This window comes from Morus notabilis, unplaced genomic scaffold (genome assembly GCF_000414095.1).
Source record: "Morus notabilis unplaced genomic scaffold, ASM41409v2 Scaffold61, whole genome shotgun sequence".
NCBI classification, from domain to species: Eukaryota; Viridiplantae; Streptophyta; class Magnoliopsida; order Rosales; family Moraceae; genus Morus; species Morus notabilis.
The window spans coordinates 155,748-170,131 of record NW_010362732.1 but is presented as its reverse complement, the minus strand read 5'-3'; the positions used below and the strand labels follow the sequence as shown (position 1 = coordinate 170,131).

Genomic DNA, 14,384 nt, shown 5'->3' with positions numbered 1-14,384 from the left:
TTCCAACAGAGGCGAATGCGAACAGGTTTGGGCACCAACGCCGCTGCTAGAATTGGCCATCTCCTCTATGGATACCACTCACAATACCGATCCTCTGAAGATCGTCAGACGAGGGGTGGGCTGTAGGGCCCACGACAATGGGTCGGGAAAGGGGTGGGGTGACGAGGGGAGGGGATTGAGCAGCGGCTGATATGAAAATCAGATTTGATGTGAGAAGGGTGATGGTTATGACGGGATTGAGGGAGGGTAGATCTGAGTATTAGATCTAGTGTTGAACGGGATACTGGGGCAAATCCGAGTTCTCTAGGAATTCAAATTCCAAGTTTGAATACGAGATTTTTCAGCATTTGTTGACTTAGGCCTCGTTTAGTTCGTTGATTCGAATTTTCAATTTGAGCTGCAACGTGATTTTATGTGAGTTTTTTACTGTAACAGATGATGTTATATGTGACTTTTTATAAAAACTTTTAACTATAATAAAATTGAAATTGAAAACTCGAATCAGTTAAATAAACGAGACCTTAAGATTTTCAAACGTTCGAGTTTGATTCCAATTTGAATATGAAATTTGAACAAAAAAGAAGACGTACTAATGCAGAGGCTCAAGTTTTTTTTTTTTTAAGTTCTTATTAATGTACTTTTAAATATTTATAATATGTTTTTTGAAAATTAATTATATACAAATTAAGTAGAAGGGTAAAAATGACAAGTTATGCCTCAAAAAATGACCTTAGAGTACTAGAAAAATGTTTTCATAAATGTGAAGGTATCATTTTTATATTATCAAAAATAAAGGATACCAATTACATGTTTTTCTATAATATAAAATATCAAAATAATTTTATTCCTTTAAATTTTTATAAGAGAAGACATTGTGGTAAAGATATATTTGTGCTAGATTTCTTTTACATCGCCGTTTGAGGTCCTTGCTAGCGACAACTCCTGTCTTGCACCTCAAAGAAACGTCACAGTAGTCCAATTTCAACCGATCCGAACACTAGTTATTTACTATAAAATTTTGTTAATTATAATTTCCATTTATTTTCGTTCAGAAACATATGTATACCCTGACGTGATCCAATTAATATCAGTAATTAATTAGTTAGTAGATCTATAATGTCATGAGTTCATCTTTCATAATTAATTTATAAGACGTTTTACTACATGTTCCAACTAACGTATATATATGAGTGAGGACTCGCTCATTAATTGTCCTTCTTAGAAAAACAATTAATGGAAGTACTAAACAAATTAGAAAAGCTTAAGAGAAGTAAACTTTACTAGTAATTATTTGTAACAAAGGAAAACTATATATTTATTATGCAAGACCTAAGCAAATCCAAGCAAAGGTTGAGAACTAATTAGGATATATTATTAATCAAACATAAAATATTATTAATAAAGAGAGTGACAGAAAAAATAATGCTAGCATTTCTCATCATCTCAATCCAACTGGTGGGTGAAGAATGCATAAGACGCTAATATTGACTTTGAGCAATGCATTGTATATGGAGATTTTGAGGGTATCTTACCGACAGGCACTGAAAGCTCCTTCATCAGTTACACAACCTTTTGAGATAGGCTTTCTGAGTAATTAAAAAGGTTTCTTCAGTTGGAAAATTTAATATGTATATATATTAAAATAGATCGATCAACACCCCGGCCGATGTGTTTGTGATAGTGTACGAAATTAATATCGGAGTGTACTGGGGAATGATAAGACCATTAAACTTTTTAATTTGAATATCTCTGGGCTGAGCAAAGTTTGGAAGTGATCTCTTTCAATATTCACAATATTGCCTTAGACATCTTTACTACTAAGCCAACAAAAAAGACACCCTTGCTGTCATATTAGCCAACTCATCTGATATTCAGATCGTATGTTAGAAATCATACTTTTCATGTACACATTATTGTGTCTTGGAACAATATTAAAATACGTAGATCTGGCAAAGTGATATATATACATACATGTTTTTTTTGTGTTTATATATATATATATATGCGCGCGCACGCGTCTTGGTTTTTCTCATTCTTCTTTTTATCGCTTTTTTTCCTAAAAGAAACTTAGAAAGTGGATCAGCATGCAATTAGATAAAATTCAATCACAGTACGAAATATATATCTATATGCATATATGTATGTATATGTATACATAAATGTGTATTTATGTATATATGTATCTATATAGTACTATAATTCGTAGTCAGTATATGCTCAAACTAATAAGCAGACGTTCTTACTTTTGCTCGCAATACTTAAGAGAAATTTTAAGTAATTTCTATACGTATCGGATATTTTATGTGCTTTATTCAGCTAAGGTCACCGACACGGTATACGTATGACTCATAACGCAGGCTGCATTAATTGACTTAAAGATGAGCAAGAAATTAATCATACATTTTTCTGATTACAAAATTTATACATATAGTTCTTATAAATGTGACGTGGTAGATCTAGAGCCTTGGATATAGTTCTTTCACTGCATGCCGAGTGCCCACCATATATACATATATATTTCCAAACACACACACATATATATAAAGCTAGCAATTAATTAGGGTTTGTTCATGACTTTAAGGCCCGTTCATTTCATCAATTTGAGTTTTGCTACAGCAAAAAGTTCTCAAAAATACTCATATCAAACTTTTTTATTACAGTAAAAAGCTCTCACATAAAGTCACATCTCAACTCGAATCAGCGAACTAAACAGACCCTAAATATAGTATGTGGTGTCAAATCATGTCAATATTTATCTCATCCCAAGTAGTAAACTTCTGATTAAATGATGTATGTATGTCTTGGATATTTGAAGGCTTATGATCTTGTTCTGGAAATACCTTTTTAAGGCTCGTGATTAGGCTATGCAAAGCTGTTAGTGGAAGTAATTAGTTGCTGATTGTAATAATTAGAGGCTCTATATATTAGCAAGTTATATAGCATTAACTGGACGACAGGCGTACGATGTTTAAGAGTTTAGACAGTGATCTAATTCCTTTCTTAAGGACTAAACAAGGACTAATAGTATTTGTACAGTAGCTTTGGATCTATGAATAAAGAGAGTCATTTTCTTAATTTTTCATTTCTTTCTTCTTGATCAATAGTTTCTTCATAAATTCATCAAAGTTCATGACCTTAAATATGTTTTTTTTTTTTTTCCAAGGCAGTGCATTTTTTTTTTTTTCATTTTCTTTAAATAGCAATTTAAGGTGCTAACTGAGGCGACATTTAAAATTGGTTGATATCAAAATTCAAATTAAAAAAAAACTCGGTATAGGTCCAATATTGTTGATGATTATGAATGCCTATTGGAACATGTACATAGTGTTAATTATCCACCGTATTGTGTAGACCCGTTTAATAGTTGATGTGGGGTTTTAGTGGCCCGTGTACGAATAATCTTAGCATGATCTGAGCAACTTTTATTTCCTAATTAATTAATACTCTGTTTCAACCATTCACTACAGCTACCTACCCCAATGAGCTGGCTTCAATATACTTTATTTTTTTTAATGTAGGGCCAAAAATCAATATTTTTCTTTGGAGTTATAAAATAAATTTAATATAATTCATTATAAGGATAATTATAAAGATATTAACTTATAACTGAAAAGGGTGCGTTTCGACTTACGACTACGAGGGTGCGAATTCCTAATTCATACGCCAAAGGAATCATAAACGCTGAAAAGAAAAGTATGCTAATCATTACAATTTCCATTAATAAATTGCCCTGTAGGAACACAGAACATTTATCACGAGCAATCTAATAAATAAATTTGCAGTACGGATTGAGCGATAACCTATGTTTTTTTATCACCACTCAAAAAAAAAAAAAAAAAAACAAATATAGTAGTTACACTTTAAAGTAGGGTGGTAATTCATGTCGGTGAGTCATATTTATGTCGAGTTAATCTCAACTCTAATAGGACCTGCTTTTAACACGATTTGACATTAACACAAGTCGCATGAACTTGTAACATTTGTAATATACAATCTACATTCAACTTGTAAAATGCTCAACCCGAACTAACTTGCAACATGTTAATGACCCATAATATATATATATTTACTTTAAATCTATAATTTATGCACTAAAAATCATATAAAAACAACATGAAACAGGTATATTCTAAAAATTAAATCGATTCCTTACTATAACAACTAATTAAGCCCTAAAAATTCAAAACACATTCAACTAAAATTAAAAAAGGAATATTTTTAAAATAATAGAGTAATTAAGCGGGTAAATTTATTGTCACACAGGTTGACACGAACGTGACCTTTTTTTATAGATCAATTTTGGATTGATACTAAAATGGCTGGTGGCTTATTTTTTTGACACTAACCTGTAAAAAAGTGTCGTGTCATCTTTTCAATTTGTAACCCTTATTTCCAACTCTACTACTTTTAAGTAATAATCATATGTTTTTAACCTCAACACGAGATCCAATCACTTTTAAAAAAAAAAAATAGATAACAAAAATTATTCTTTTGTCTAATTTGAAGTATAATGGTGTTTCTCTAATCCCAATCCTAACGTCCGTTACTTTTATTTGACGTAAAATGATTAGTCAATAAGAAATACGGTTCATATTGCATGTGGAAAAATTATAACCACAATAGTACATAGGAGGCAAACGAAGTAGTTATGTAAAAGTGTAACAATTCATTTAATGATTGTAATTATAACTTAAGAGAAAACAAAAATCGTATTTTATAGTAACAGGTTAAAAGTACATGACCACATCGGTATGCTTTTCAAATATAAGGGAAATAAAAAAATTAAGCACGAACATATATTAAAGAAATTATGTTAATAGGAGTAAAATAAGAGAAAAAACGCATTTTGAAACAATAAAAACGAATATAGAGAATGCATGTATAAAAAAAATATTGCAATTAGAAAAGGCATAAGGGAAGGAAAACTAAAGCATTGTTGTTTTTTCTTCTCCTTACCCAGTCATCGCGTTCTTTAAAAATTAACGCGCTTAAAACACTTAACAGTGAAAATTATTAAGGAAAATGGTTAGAAATCCATCGTGAAAAGGCTTACATGAAACTGGTCTTATATACAGAGATTTACTTTATGGAATCATCAAAGATCATACTGCTTAAGCGAAAAATCAGTTTGCAACTTGGCACTATGTTTAAGATAACAATGCCTTTAACTTGTTACCAAACATTACATTTGTCATTTTCTCTTGGTTATTATTATTAATCATCAAACGAATGGTCACACTTCTTTATAACCACATATGTAATCTGGCCATATAGAACCTTTCTCCTATATACTATTGTGGTTAGGTATTCTCACCTGTGATATGAACCATATTTCCAACGGACATATCATTTTTAAATAAGAAATATACCGTTTTACACCATATTATACATATAGTATTATACCTACCGAATTTATAAATTGGCATTGTTCAGAGAAAATAAACCTAGTCAATATAGAGATCTTGTTTTGATTCGGTTCATTGCTATGACACATAAAAAAATCGTCGTAGTCAGAATTATTATGGAAAGTTATAATATTTTTAAATAAGAAAAACACCATTTTACAACATTTTAGACATATAATATGTTCAGTAAAAAATAACGTACTCAATATAATTTTATTTTGTTCAATTCAACACTATGAACACGATAAATAACAATGACAATTATGAAAACAAACTCCACCTAAAATGAAAATAACACTAAAGCCAAGAGTAGATGTCAACCAGTAAAAATCGGTCATTACAATGAACAGTCTAAAACCTACAAATCCTCTTCTTAATATTAAGGCGCATTTATCTAGCCATTCTTCTGGGGTCCAACGCCATTCCTCATCACTTGTTTCCTTATTGCTTCCTGATTTTTTACTTGGCACATTTTCAGATGGACCACGGCCTAATTCAACTCTACCGACAAAAGAAATCAAACTCATTAAGATATTCCTCATGATCAACTCCATGATCTTCAAGATTAATAATATTATTAAACCCCATTATTTCTCCATCTAGCCATTGATCTTCAACCTCCTTTTATTTGTTCTTTTGTTTCACCGGAAACAGTATTTTTTTCTTAATGTGCATTACTATCTCCTTTTTTTTTTTTTCCCCTTTGAGAATAGGAGAGTCCGGAGTTTAATCTTGAATCTCTCTTTTAATGAGAGTCTAAAGGCCCGTTTAGTTCGCTAATTTAAGTTTTTAATTTAAATTGAGATGTAACTTTATGTGAATTTTTTACTGCAGTAAAAAAATTAGATATGATTATTTTTTAGAAAGGCCCGTTTAGTTCGCTAATTTAAGTTTTTAATTTAAATTGAGATGTAATTTTATGTGAATTTTTTACTGCAGTAAAAAAATTAGATATGATTATTTTTTAGAGCTTTTTACTATAACAAAACTCGAATCTGTAAAATAAACTGAGACCTAAAGAAAAGCCCACAACTACTCCATCCAACCCTAGGGGGTCATTACTATCTCCTTGACCGTAAAGTGTTCTTTTCAGATCGTCTTCTTTTTGTTTCAATAAAGATAAATGACTCATCATGATCAAGAACTTTTGATGCGATGTTCTTGTTCTTTTAAGTTAATGGCTTCTCGGCTTGTTCGGCCTCCGCGACCTCTATGAATATTGTTGTTGCAAATTATTATTGTTATTACTTAGCAACATTCGTGGTGGTCAACACTCAACAAGAATTCTTTTCCCAGGTGAGCAAAGCAGTAAATTTTTTGTCTGAAATGAGAATTCCAATAGTTCTTTATTTGGTTATCTGTTCGTCCTGGTAAATATTTTGCTACCGATGACCACCTACTTGGTAAAACAAAGTAATCAGTATATTCTAAGAAGTTTCTGTAACATCAGAAAAATAAAATTATTAGTATTTTTATTTTTTTAGTATTTTTATTTTTTTAACTATTTTTAAACATTAAATTTGTAGTAAAAATTATCTGTTTTAAATATTTTTTTAATCTTATTAAATTTTAATTAGATTTAATAGTCAAAAAATTATTCTTACCAGTAGGTATAGTCCCATATTAATTCCATTTCATTAATGAATTAAGTAGTTAATTAAAAGCTGAAAAAGTATTCTGAATTTGAATAGAGGAATATTAATCCTACGTTAAAATATCACCGTCTTTTTCAACAAGAAGTTGTTCAAACATAAATGCATGACAGAAACATGAGAGACCGACGTCATAATGCACCCTAGAATTGAGTAGGTGCCATTTATGTGCATGGGACAACAAAGTCCTGGTGTAATTACAAATGTATCCATTTTCAAGTATATATATTTTTGTGGACATATCCATGAAAATATTTTAAGTACCGCATGTCTTCTTTGAGCAAAACTATACATGCATCCACTCGTTTGATTACGTCTGCATGCACGAGGATTATCATTTGGATCATAATTTCCTATTGAATATATATGTGTATATGTATATATGATATTTCTACAGGCAGATATTACTTGCAAGTCGTCCATATATATAGAAGAAAAGATTTACCTAGTAAGACAGAAAGACAGATAATATGAAAAATGTGAAAGGTAGCCATATATATATATATATATATACATATACATATATATAGCTAGATATGGCTTAATTTGAAGATCGAATTAGGTACCGTGTTCTTTCACACACGCACATATATGTACTTTGTACACACACATACGTATATATAAACGTAAAATGTGAAAATGCTTGCATGTGTTACGTGTCATCAGAGAGGCCGCAACTTGGAATTAGCGGCGGCTGAAGCTACCACGTAACCTTAAGTACTGTAATATGTCGCTCATGTATAAATGTATGAAATTGATATATAGTCGTACTCAACTCTTTTTGCATCGCTTGGCGGTTGGAAGTTTGTCTTCTTCAAAATTAGGAAAGACGTGCTTAAAATGGTAGTACTGTGCCTGGACGTCACTGTATTCAAATCATTTTTGCCTTTAAAAAAGAAAAAAAACAAAATGAAATTAAGCAACTATAACATCAAGAGACCACTGCCTTTAATCACTAATCTAGCTAATTAGAGGATAATCTAAACTATGACATGATCTGTTTCATCGAAATATATGGAAACATTGAATGTAAACTTGAGCTAATTGATTAATGAGAAAATTATTCAGTTGTATTTTTGTTATATAGCAGAAAATTACTTTTCTGTTTCCAATTACGTTGCTTCATGAATTTTTTTTTAGAATTATTTTAAGAAATGTGGATTTTTGCAAAGAAAAAAAAAATCTTCGGTCCAGCTCATGAGGTTATTAAAAGATCAAAGACATAAATAATCAGGTGTTTAAAGAAAAGCGTAACGTCGCCCATGCTCATCTCCTATTTATAGACACCACTAGAAATAGCATATTAAATGACGGTTAATAACCGTCGTTAAAACCTACGGTTTAAAAACCATCGTCTTATTCACAGTTGATGGTTTTTAACCGTTATTTAACATGAGTGTGAAAGTCCAATAAAAGCACTTTAGACGACGGTTTTTTTTAAATCATCGTTAAATGTGCTACTTTGAACGTCATTTTTTATAAAAATTGTTGTTAAATGTAGCACTTTTAATAAAAATATATTCAAAAAACATATCCTTGTCTAAACAATAATATTTCACATATTATTTACAAATTAGGAAAAAAACTCCCATACTTCATCAAACAACAAGAATAACAAAATACAAAAAATTATTACAAATCGTTTTGTTCCTAATATTCATCATCAATGTACATATAACACAAATCTAACTAACAAAAAATAATTAAATGCAAAGAAAAAAGCAAATGAAAAATTTGAATGCAAAAGAAAATCCAAATTTTGCCAATGGAGTGACGACAGTGAACTTGGAGAGGGGCGGAGATGATGGCGAACATGGAGAGGGGTGGCGACAACGACGAAAATGGAGAGGGGTGATGAGAACGGTGCACGGACATTGGGATTTAAGGGGAAGAAATTAGAGAGGGAATGGGGAAGAGATAGAATGAGGAAGTGAGAGGGGGATTTGAGAGAAAAATTAGAGTTTGGAGATGAGAGTTAGAGAAAAGTGGAAGAGAGTGCTCGATATTATAAAAGAGAAAGAAAAAGTTTCGAAATATGAAAAGAAAAGGATGAGCAGGAAAAAGTCCACCTTTTTTTTGAAATTTTTTGACATTTAACGACTGTTTTTGAAATTAACAACTGTTTTTGAATTTTAAAAACAATCATTAAATATTGGAGATTAGAAGACGGTTTTAAAAACTATTGTCTAATGTGCTCAAATTTTCTTAATTTTATTTTTTTTGTAGACATTAGACGATAGTTTTTTAATGTCTAACAATTAACGACAGTTTCCTAGAAACTTTAAAAACTATTGTCTAATGTGCTCAAATTTTCTTAATTTTATTTTTTTGTAGACATTAGACGATAGTTTTTTAATGTCTAACAATTAACGACAGTTTCCTAGAAATCATCATCTAATATATAGTATGAAATTTTTGAAACACGGAAATCTTCGATCCGAATTTTTTCACCACATTAGATGACATTTTTTCTTAAAGCGTTGTTAAATAAGTGCCGTATAATGTAAAATTTGTTGTAGTGAGACTTAGGGATAATTCAGAATTCATTATCTAAGTTCAATCTATAGGGCTTAACCTTAAGAATTTAATTATTCTTTATTAAAAGTATTAAGCAAAAAAAAAAAAAAAAATCAATACTAATTTTCACACGCATACGCTCTTTTATCAATTTAATCTACTTGCGCTCTTTTATCAATTTAATTTACATGGTCTTATTTGAGGTAAATAGAAAAGAAACAAATATCCTTTTAGAGTTTATGAGTCGAGGCCTCTATTTGTTTCATTAGTTCGAATTATAACTCGAGTTTTGCTACAGTGTTTTTTCTCTCACAAAAATTCAAATTTAACTTTTCTATTACTGTATTTTCTCTTACATGAATTCACTTTTTAACTCAAATTCTTAACAAGGAGCGATACAAACGGGGATTAATAGCATTTTAGTCAAATAATTATACTAGTTAAAAGAGTATTAATCAAGAATAAGAGATAAAAATCAAGACCGATACACTCTTCAAAGATAAGTTAAACAATTCTCTCCTCTTGCCAGCGGCAATTATGTAATGTTACTTCGGTTTCTCATTATAAGGACTTGTGTCATTTGTTGTAAACACCTTGCATGTATATATAGCACTAGCTACTACACTACTAGTACTAGTAGTAGAAATAAGGGGGCGGGGTGTATATATATTTGTGATTTGTGAAATATAAAAAGAATTTTCTACTTGTACCCATTAGTGACAAATGATGTTTGGGAATATGAAAGTCATGTTGCTAGACTATATACAGAGAGACAGATATAAATATATAAATAAATGAATAATCACAACTTAAAGGCTCTAATAATTTATCCAGTAACATTGGAGTAGAATTTTCGTAATATGATTTCATGAATGAGTATTCTTAACACATTCACCAACGGAGTAGTGCTGTAGGGATCTTGAGCTGCTCTGAGTTCCGTTTGCTGGGCCCTTCACGGTAGGCTTTGCAACAGGCTAGAGACTTATGTTGTGCGCTGCCGACAGCTGCCATTAATTCTTAGCCTCCGCTAGTAGGGCTAAACAACTGGACCATTGAGTAACCACTCTATAAGACTACTGAACGACTAGTCCATGGGGCTAGACCATTGTTCCAGGGGGATTCTTACTCCACTGCGGATATTATTGACCTTCTTTCCTTGAGGAGCACAATCAACAGCACTTCCAACGCCTTCATCGGAGAGAAGCAGGCAAGGGAAGTCTCCGGGTAGTGCTCTAAGGTCATTATTTTCCCCAATCAACCAATTATCATAAAAAAGTACCCTTTGTTCTATTCTCAGCGGGGGCATTCCTCGCCCCTTCCTTTTGAACTGCATTTATTCTGAGCGGGGGTCAAACCCTGGAAAAAGGATGGTGGCTATGAGGTCATAAACAAAGTCGTGAACTTAACTTGGTGATTATGTTCGCCCCATCCCGATTCGGTCTAGCTATCGAATAAGAAAAGGATGCCGGACCTTCTTTTGAGAGCAAGAAGGTGAGTCGCTGCGTTGACGCAAATGATCTAGCCACTGCCTGTACAGGCACTCGTAAACCAGACACTGTACCTATCTGAGTTCACACCGAGGAATCTCTTTCTTAATTAATTGAAAGCGGATGCCATTGAAAGAAAATAGAGTGAAACTGACGGGAATAAGGTTAATTTAATCCTGACCTGACCCGAGTCTGGAAAGTGCGAACCAGGAAAGCAAGAAAGAAAAGAAAGCTAAAGTCAAGACTAGTGAGACTAGCTTGGTGTGCTGTGATTCTATCCGAATGCAGGAGTTCTATTCTTTAAATATAATTCCTTGCGACTTCCAAGTCAGTGAATTATTCATAAGGTTGGCGGAAGTATTTCATCAAGAACTTGCTATCATAATTTTCAAGACAAAGATTTGCTTCTAGGTAAAATACGATGGTGCAATGTTGGTTAAAACTATTTTCAGATATTAGACCAAAAAGGCGAATTCAACGGGACAATCATCCCATAAGCTATTCAGAGTCGATTAACAAAATTCGTCTCCTTTGAGGTTGCAGAAACTCATATATCTTTGAGGCCTTCTGGCATTCCTAAACCCTGGGCAAGATTGTTCATTCTGTCCTTCATGGCCTAAGAATTCAAAAATAACAATGATATTAACTTCTTTTTTTTGGCTAGAACATATCAGTATTAGTTAAACCAAATATCAGTGTGTAACCTAAGAAGCAGAGAAGGAGCCCAAAAAACAATTGCCAGAAGAAAGGATAATTAGATCAACCTGGACACTCTTCTGGTGGGCATTATTGTATGCTTCGGTAACCAAAAGAGAGAGTTTCTGCATTCCAAAAATAAAATAAAAAAAATGTAAAACACAAGATCCCTTCATACTCTAAAAATAACTAAATAAATAAATAACTTGCTATAGTAATTGGTATGAGATACGATGCTATTTAGCGTCTTTCACGTACTTCGGCTCCAAGTTCCATGGCAGCATCAGTTATCTCAATGCACACTGGCTGCTGGTTACCAGTAAGGGTTGCCTGGGTAAAAATTTAATCAGCAAGTTATATGTGAACTAATCCACTAAAGAGTTGTAATAGACATAGTAATAACAATAATAATTAAAAAAAAAATTTGACACCAATCTTATGTTCCAGAATTTGAGCCTATTGCTAATGCATTATCATATGACTACCTTTACAGAGTTGGGCAGAATAAGCACTGTAGTGAAGAATGTCTAAGAAAAGAAGAAAGCCATACCTTTATAAGCTCACCTTCACAATACCCATCATACTCTGCTCTGCAAAACAGAGAAAAAAAAAAAGAAAAAAAAAAGGTTTACTTCCTATTGAAAATGGAATATTAGTATCAGAAAATGAAAGCAAGAACAGTAACATACTCCGAAAGCTCTTTCTGCACGCGTACTGCTTCAACTTGTACCACCATCTGGGCTTTCTTAACAGTTTCATACAGATTTTGCATATTACCCAATATTCCAGCCTGAACTCAAAGGCACATAAAGCTACTGTTAAAAAACAAAAAGGAAAAAAAGAAAAGGAAGAACAAGAAGAAAGAAGACAGAAATGTAGTACTGGCACTGACAATGTGCCCTTGTTTAGATAAAAGAGTACAATTAATCACATTTTGGATCTAGTTAACTATGAGGGTGTCACATTTACAGCAAACTCAGCAATACTAAAGTAGTAACGGTATTAGTAGTTATAATGGCTCAAAAGAAAAAAGAGAAAAAGAATCAGCAGGAAGAAACAAACATGCAAGATTTGATGTTGAGCAAAAAAATAAAATAAAATAAAAAATAAATAAAGCAAGATGTAATGTGTGTCAAAACACATACAGAATCTTTAATCTATGTCCATTTCCTTCTCTTTGTTCTTGACAGGTGTTGGGTTAGAAAAGGAACATAAGGTTTCAATTCAACGACAACTTGGTTGAATGGGAATTGAATAAGGTCAAATGAAAAAGGGCATCTTACATTTATTTATCAGAACCTCAACTTAGAATTAGCATTTGCTAAAATAGCTTTGCAAATATGAAGTTACGAATGAGAATAGAATCAAAAAATAATCCTTACCCACTAATAATATAACAGTTGAGCTAATGATTAACAAAACTATAAAGAGTAAATGGTTAAACCTTTGAAGGTCCATCATCACTCTTCTCATTCTTCCCACCAAATGAGCCATATACACGAAGTGATTGTGTTCTCTTCCCAGTCTTACAATTAGGCCAAGATAGAGTTGAGGGACCGCCATCGTATGAGTTCACTTCACCTGGACGCATTACAAGATGTTAAGCTTGATTTCCATCAGAAATCAATGGAAGAAAGTTCACACCAAAAATTCCATCCCCAAAAAAAGAAAATGAGTATATGAAGAGGAGGAAAACGGATATATTATACACTAATGGTTATATAATCCCTCCGTGGCGTTGCTTCATAACTGAAAACATCAAAATCTTCACATCAAAATCTTCACATCATTCATGATCATCAAAGGTTATCAAGATTTATCAAGAAACGCGAACAGAGAAAACCCAAATTATGGAAGATGGGTCAGTTCAATTTTAGTCCAACAAGATGTTAACGAATAATGGCTACTTAATCACGAAATCGGAATCAATTGCGCGTGTAGAGCAGAACCAATAACTAATCATGAGCATATTTCGTCGAATGAATTACGCAGAAATACAAATTTGGGTCTGAATTGATTAGCGGTTAGCATTTAAAAAAAAAAATATATATATATATATATAGGATGAAGAGAAAAGAGAGGAGAGCTTACGGAAAGGGAGGCGGTATCTGGGTTGAGTGAGGAGGTGTGAGGTTAAAGCAGTGGTGGTGGTGGAAGCCATTGACGACGATGAAGAAAAAGCAGAAGCAGAAGTCGGTTGAATTGAATGAATCAGTTGAAACTTGGAAAGGAAGATTAAAAGGAAATGGAAAAAAGTAAATAAATAAAAACAAAATTAGAGAAGGTGGAATACGTGAAGCTGTGGTTGCAGTTTTGGACTTTCGTGGGCTACAGTATGGTTCGATTGACACATGTCTCGAGACACGTTTTATGTTTAGATTGGTATATATTCAGATTAATAAATTATTATAAAGAATGTACAATTAGAATATACTTAAAAAACGTAAAATTTATAAAAATTATAAATATATAGATAAAAAATAATAAAATTATCATAAAATTCAAAGATGCTGAATCAAATACATAAACGTATAAATATAATTTTACTAAGTATGTAAAACTTAAATGATATTATTATGGTATATTTTATAATAATTTTAATACTCATGATAAAAATCAATCTAACC

General features: G+C 32.0%; 1 protein-coding gene across 1 annotated transcript; it reads right to left on the bottom strand.

Annotated features, from left to right (window-relative positions):
• Positions 1-11,493: 11,493 nt before the first annotated feature.
• Positions 11,494-14,093, bottom strand: LOC21396380 (nucleoid-associated protein At4g30620, chloroplastic). Its single transcript, XM_024168593.1, has 7 exons — positions 13,849-14,093; positions 13,202-13,338; positions 12,447-12,547; positions 12,308-12,347; positions 12,016-12,087; positions 11,826-11,882; positions 11,494-11,677 (listed from the first exon to the last, which is right to left on the bottom strand). Exons 1-7 carry the CDS (start codon positions 13,916-13,918, stop codon positions 11,609-11,611), a joined length of 546 nt encoding a protein of 181 aa, XP_024024361.1. The 5' UTR covers positions 13,919-14,093; the 3' UTR covers positions 11,494-11,608.
• Positions 14,094-14,384: the final 291 nt, after the last annotated feature.

What these genes read in the sequence shown, in the direction of transcription:
- LOC21396380 (XM_024168593.1), bottom strand. Translation starts at nt 13,918, where the DNA reads ATGGCTTCCACCACCACCACTGCTTTAACCTCACACCTCCTCACTCAA. An exon ending in GTGATGATGGACCTTCAAAG is followed by an intron (nt 12,548 to 13,201) that starts GTTTAACCATTT and finishes CTTTGAGTTCAG; the next exon opens with GCTGGAATATTGGGTAATAT. An exon ending in GTGAAGGTGAGCTTATAAAG is followed by an intron (nt 12,088 to 12,307) that starts GTATGGCTTTCT and finishes ATTTTTACCCAG; the next exon opens with GCAACCCTTACTGGTAACCA.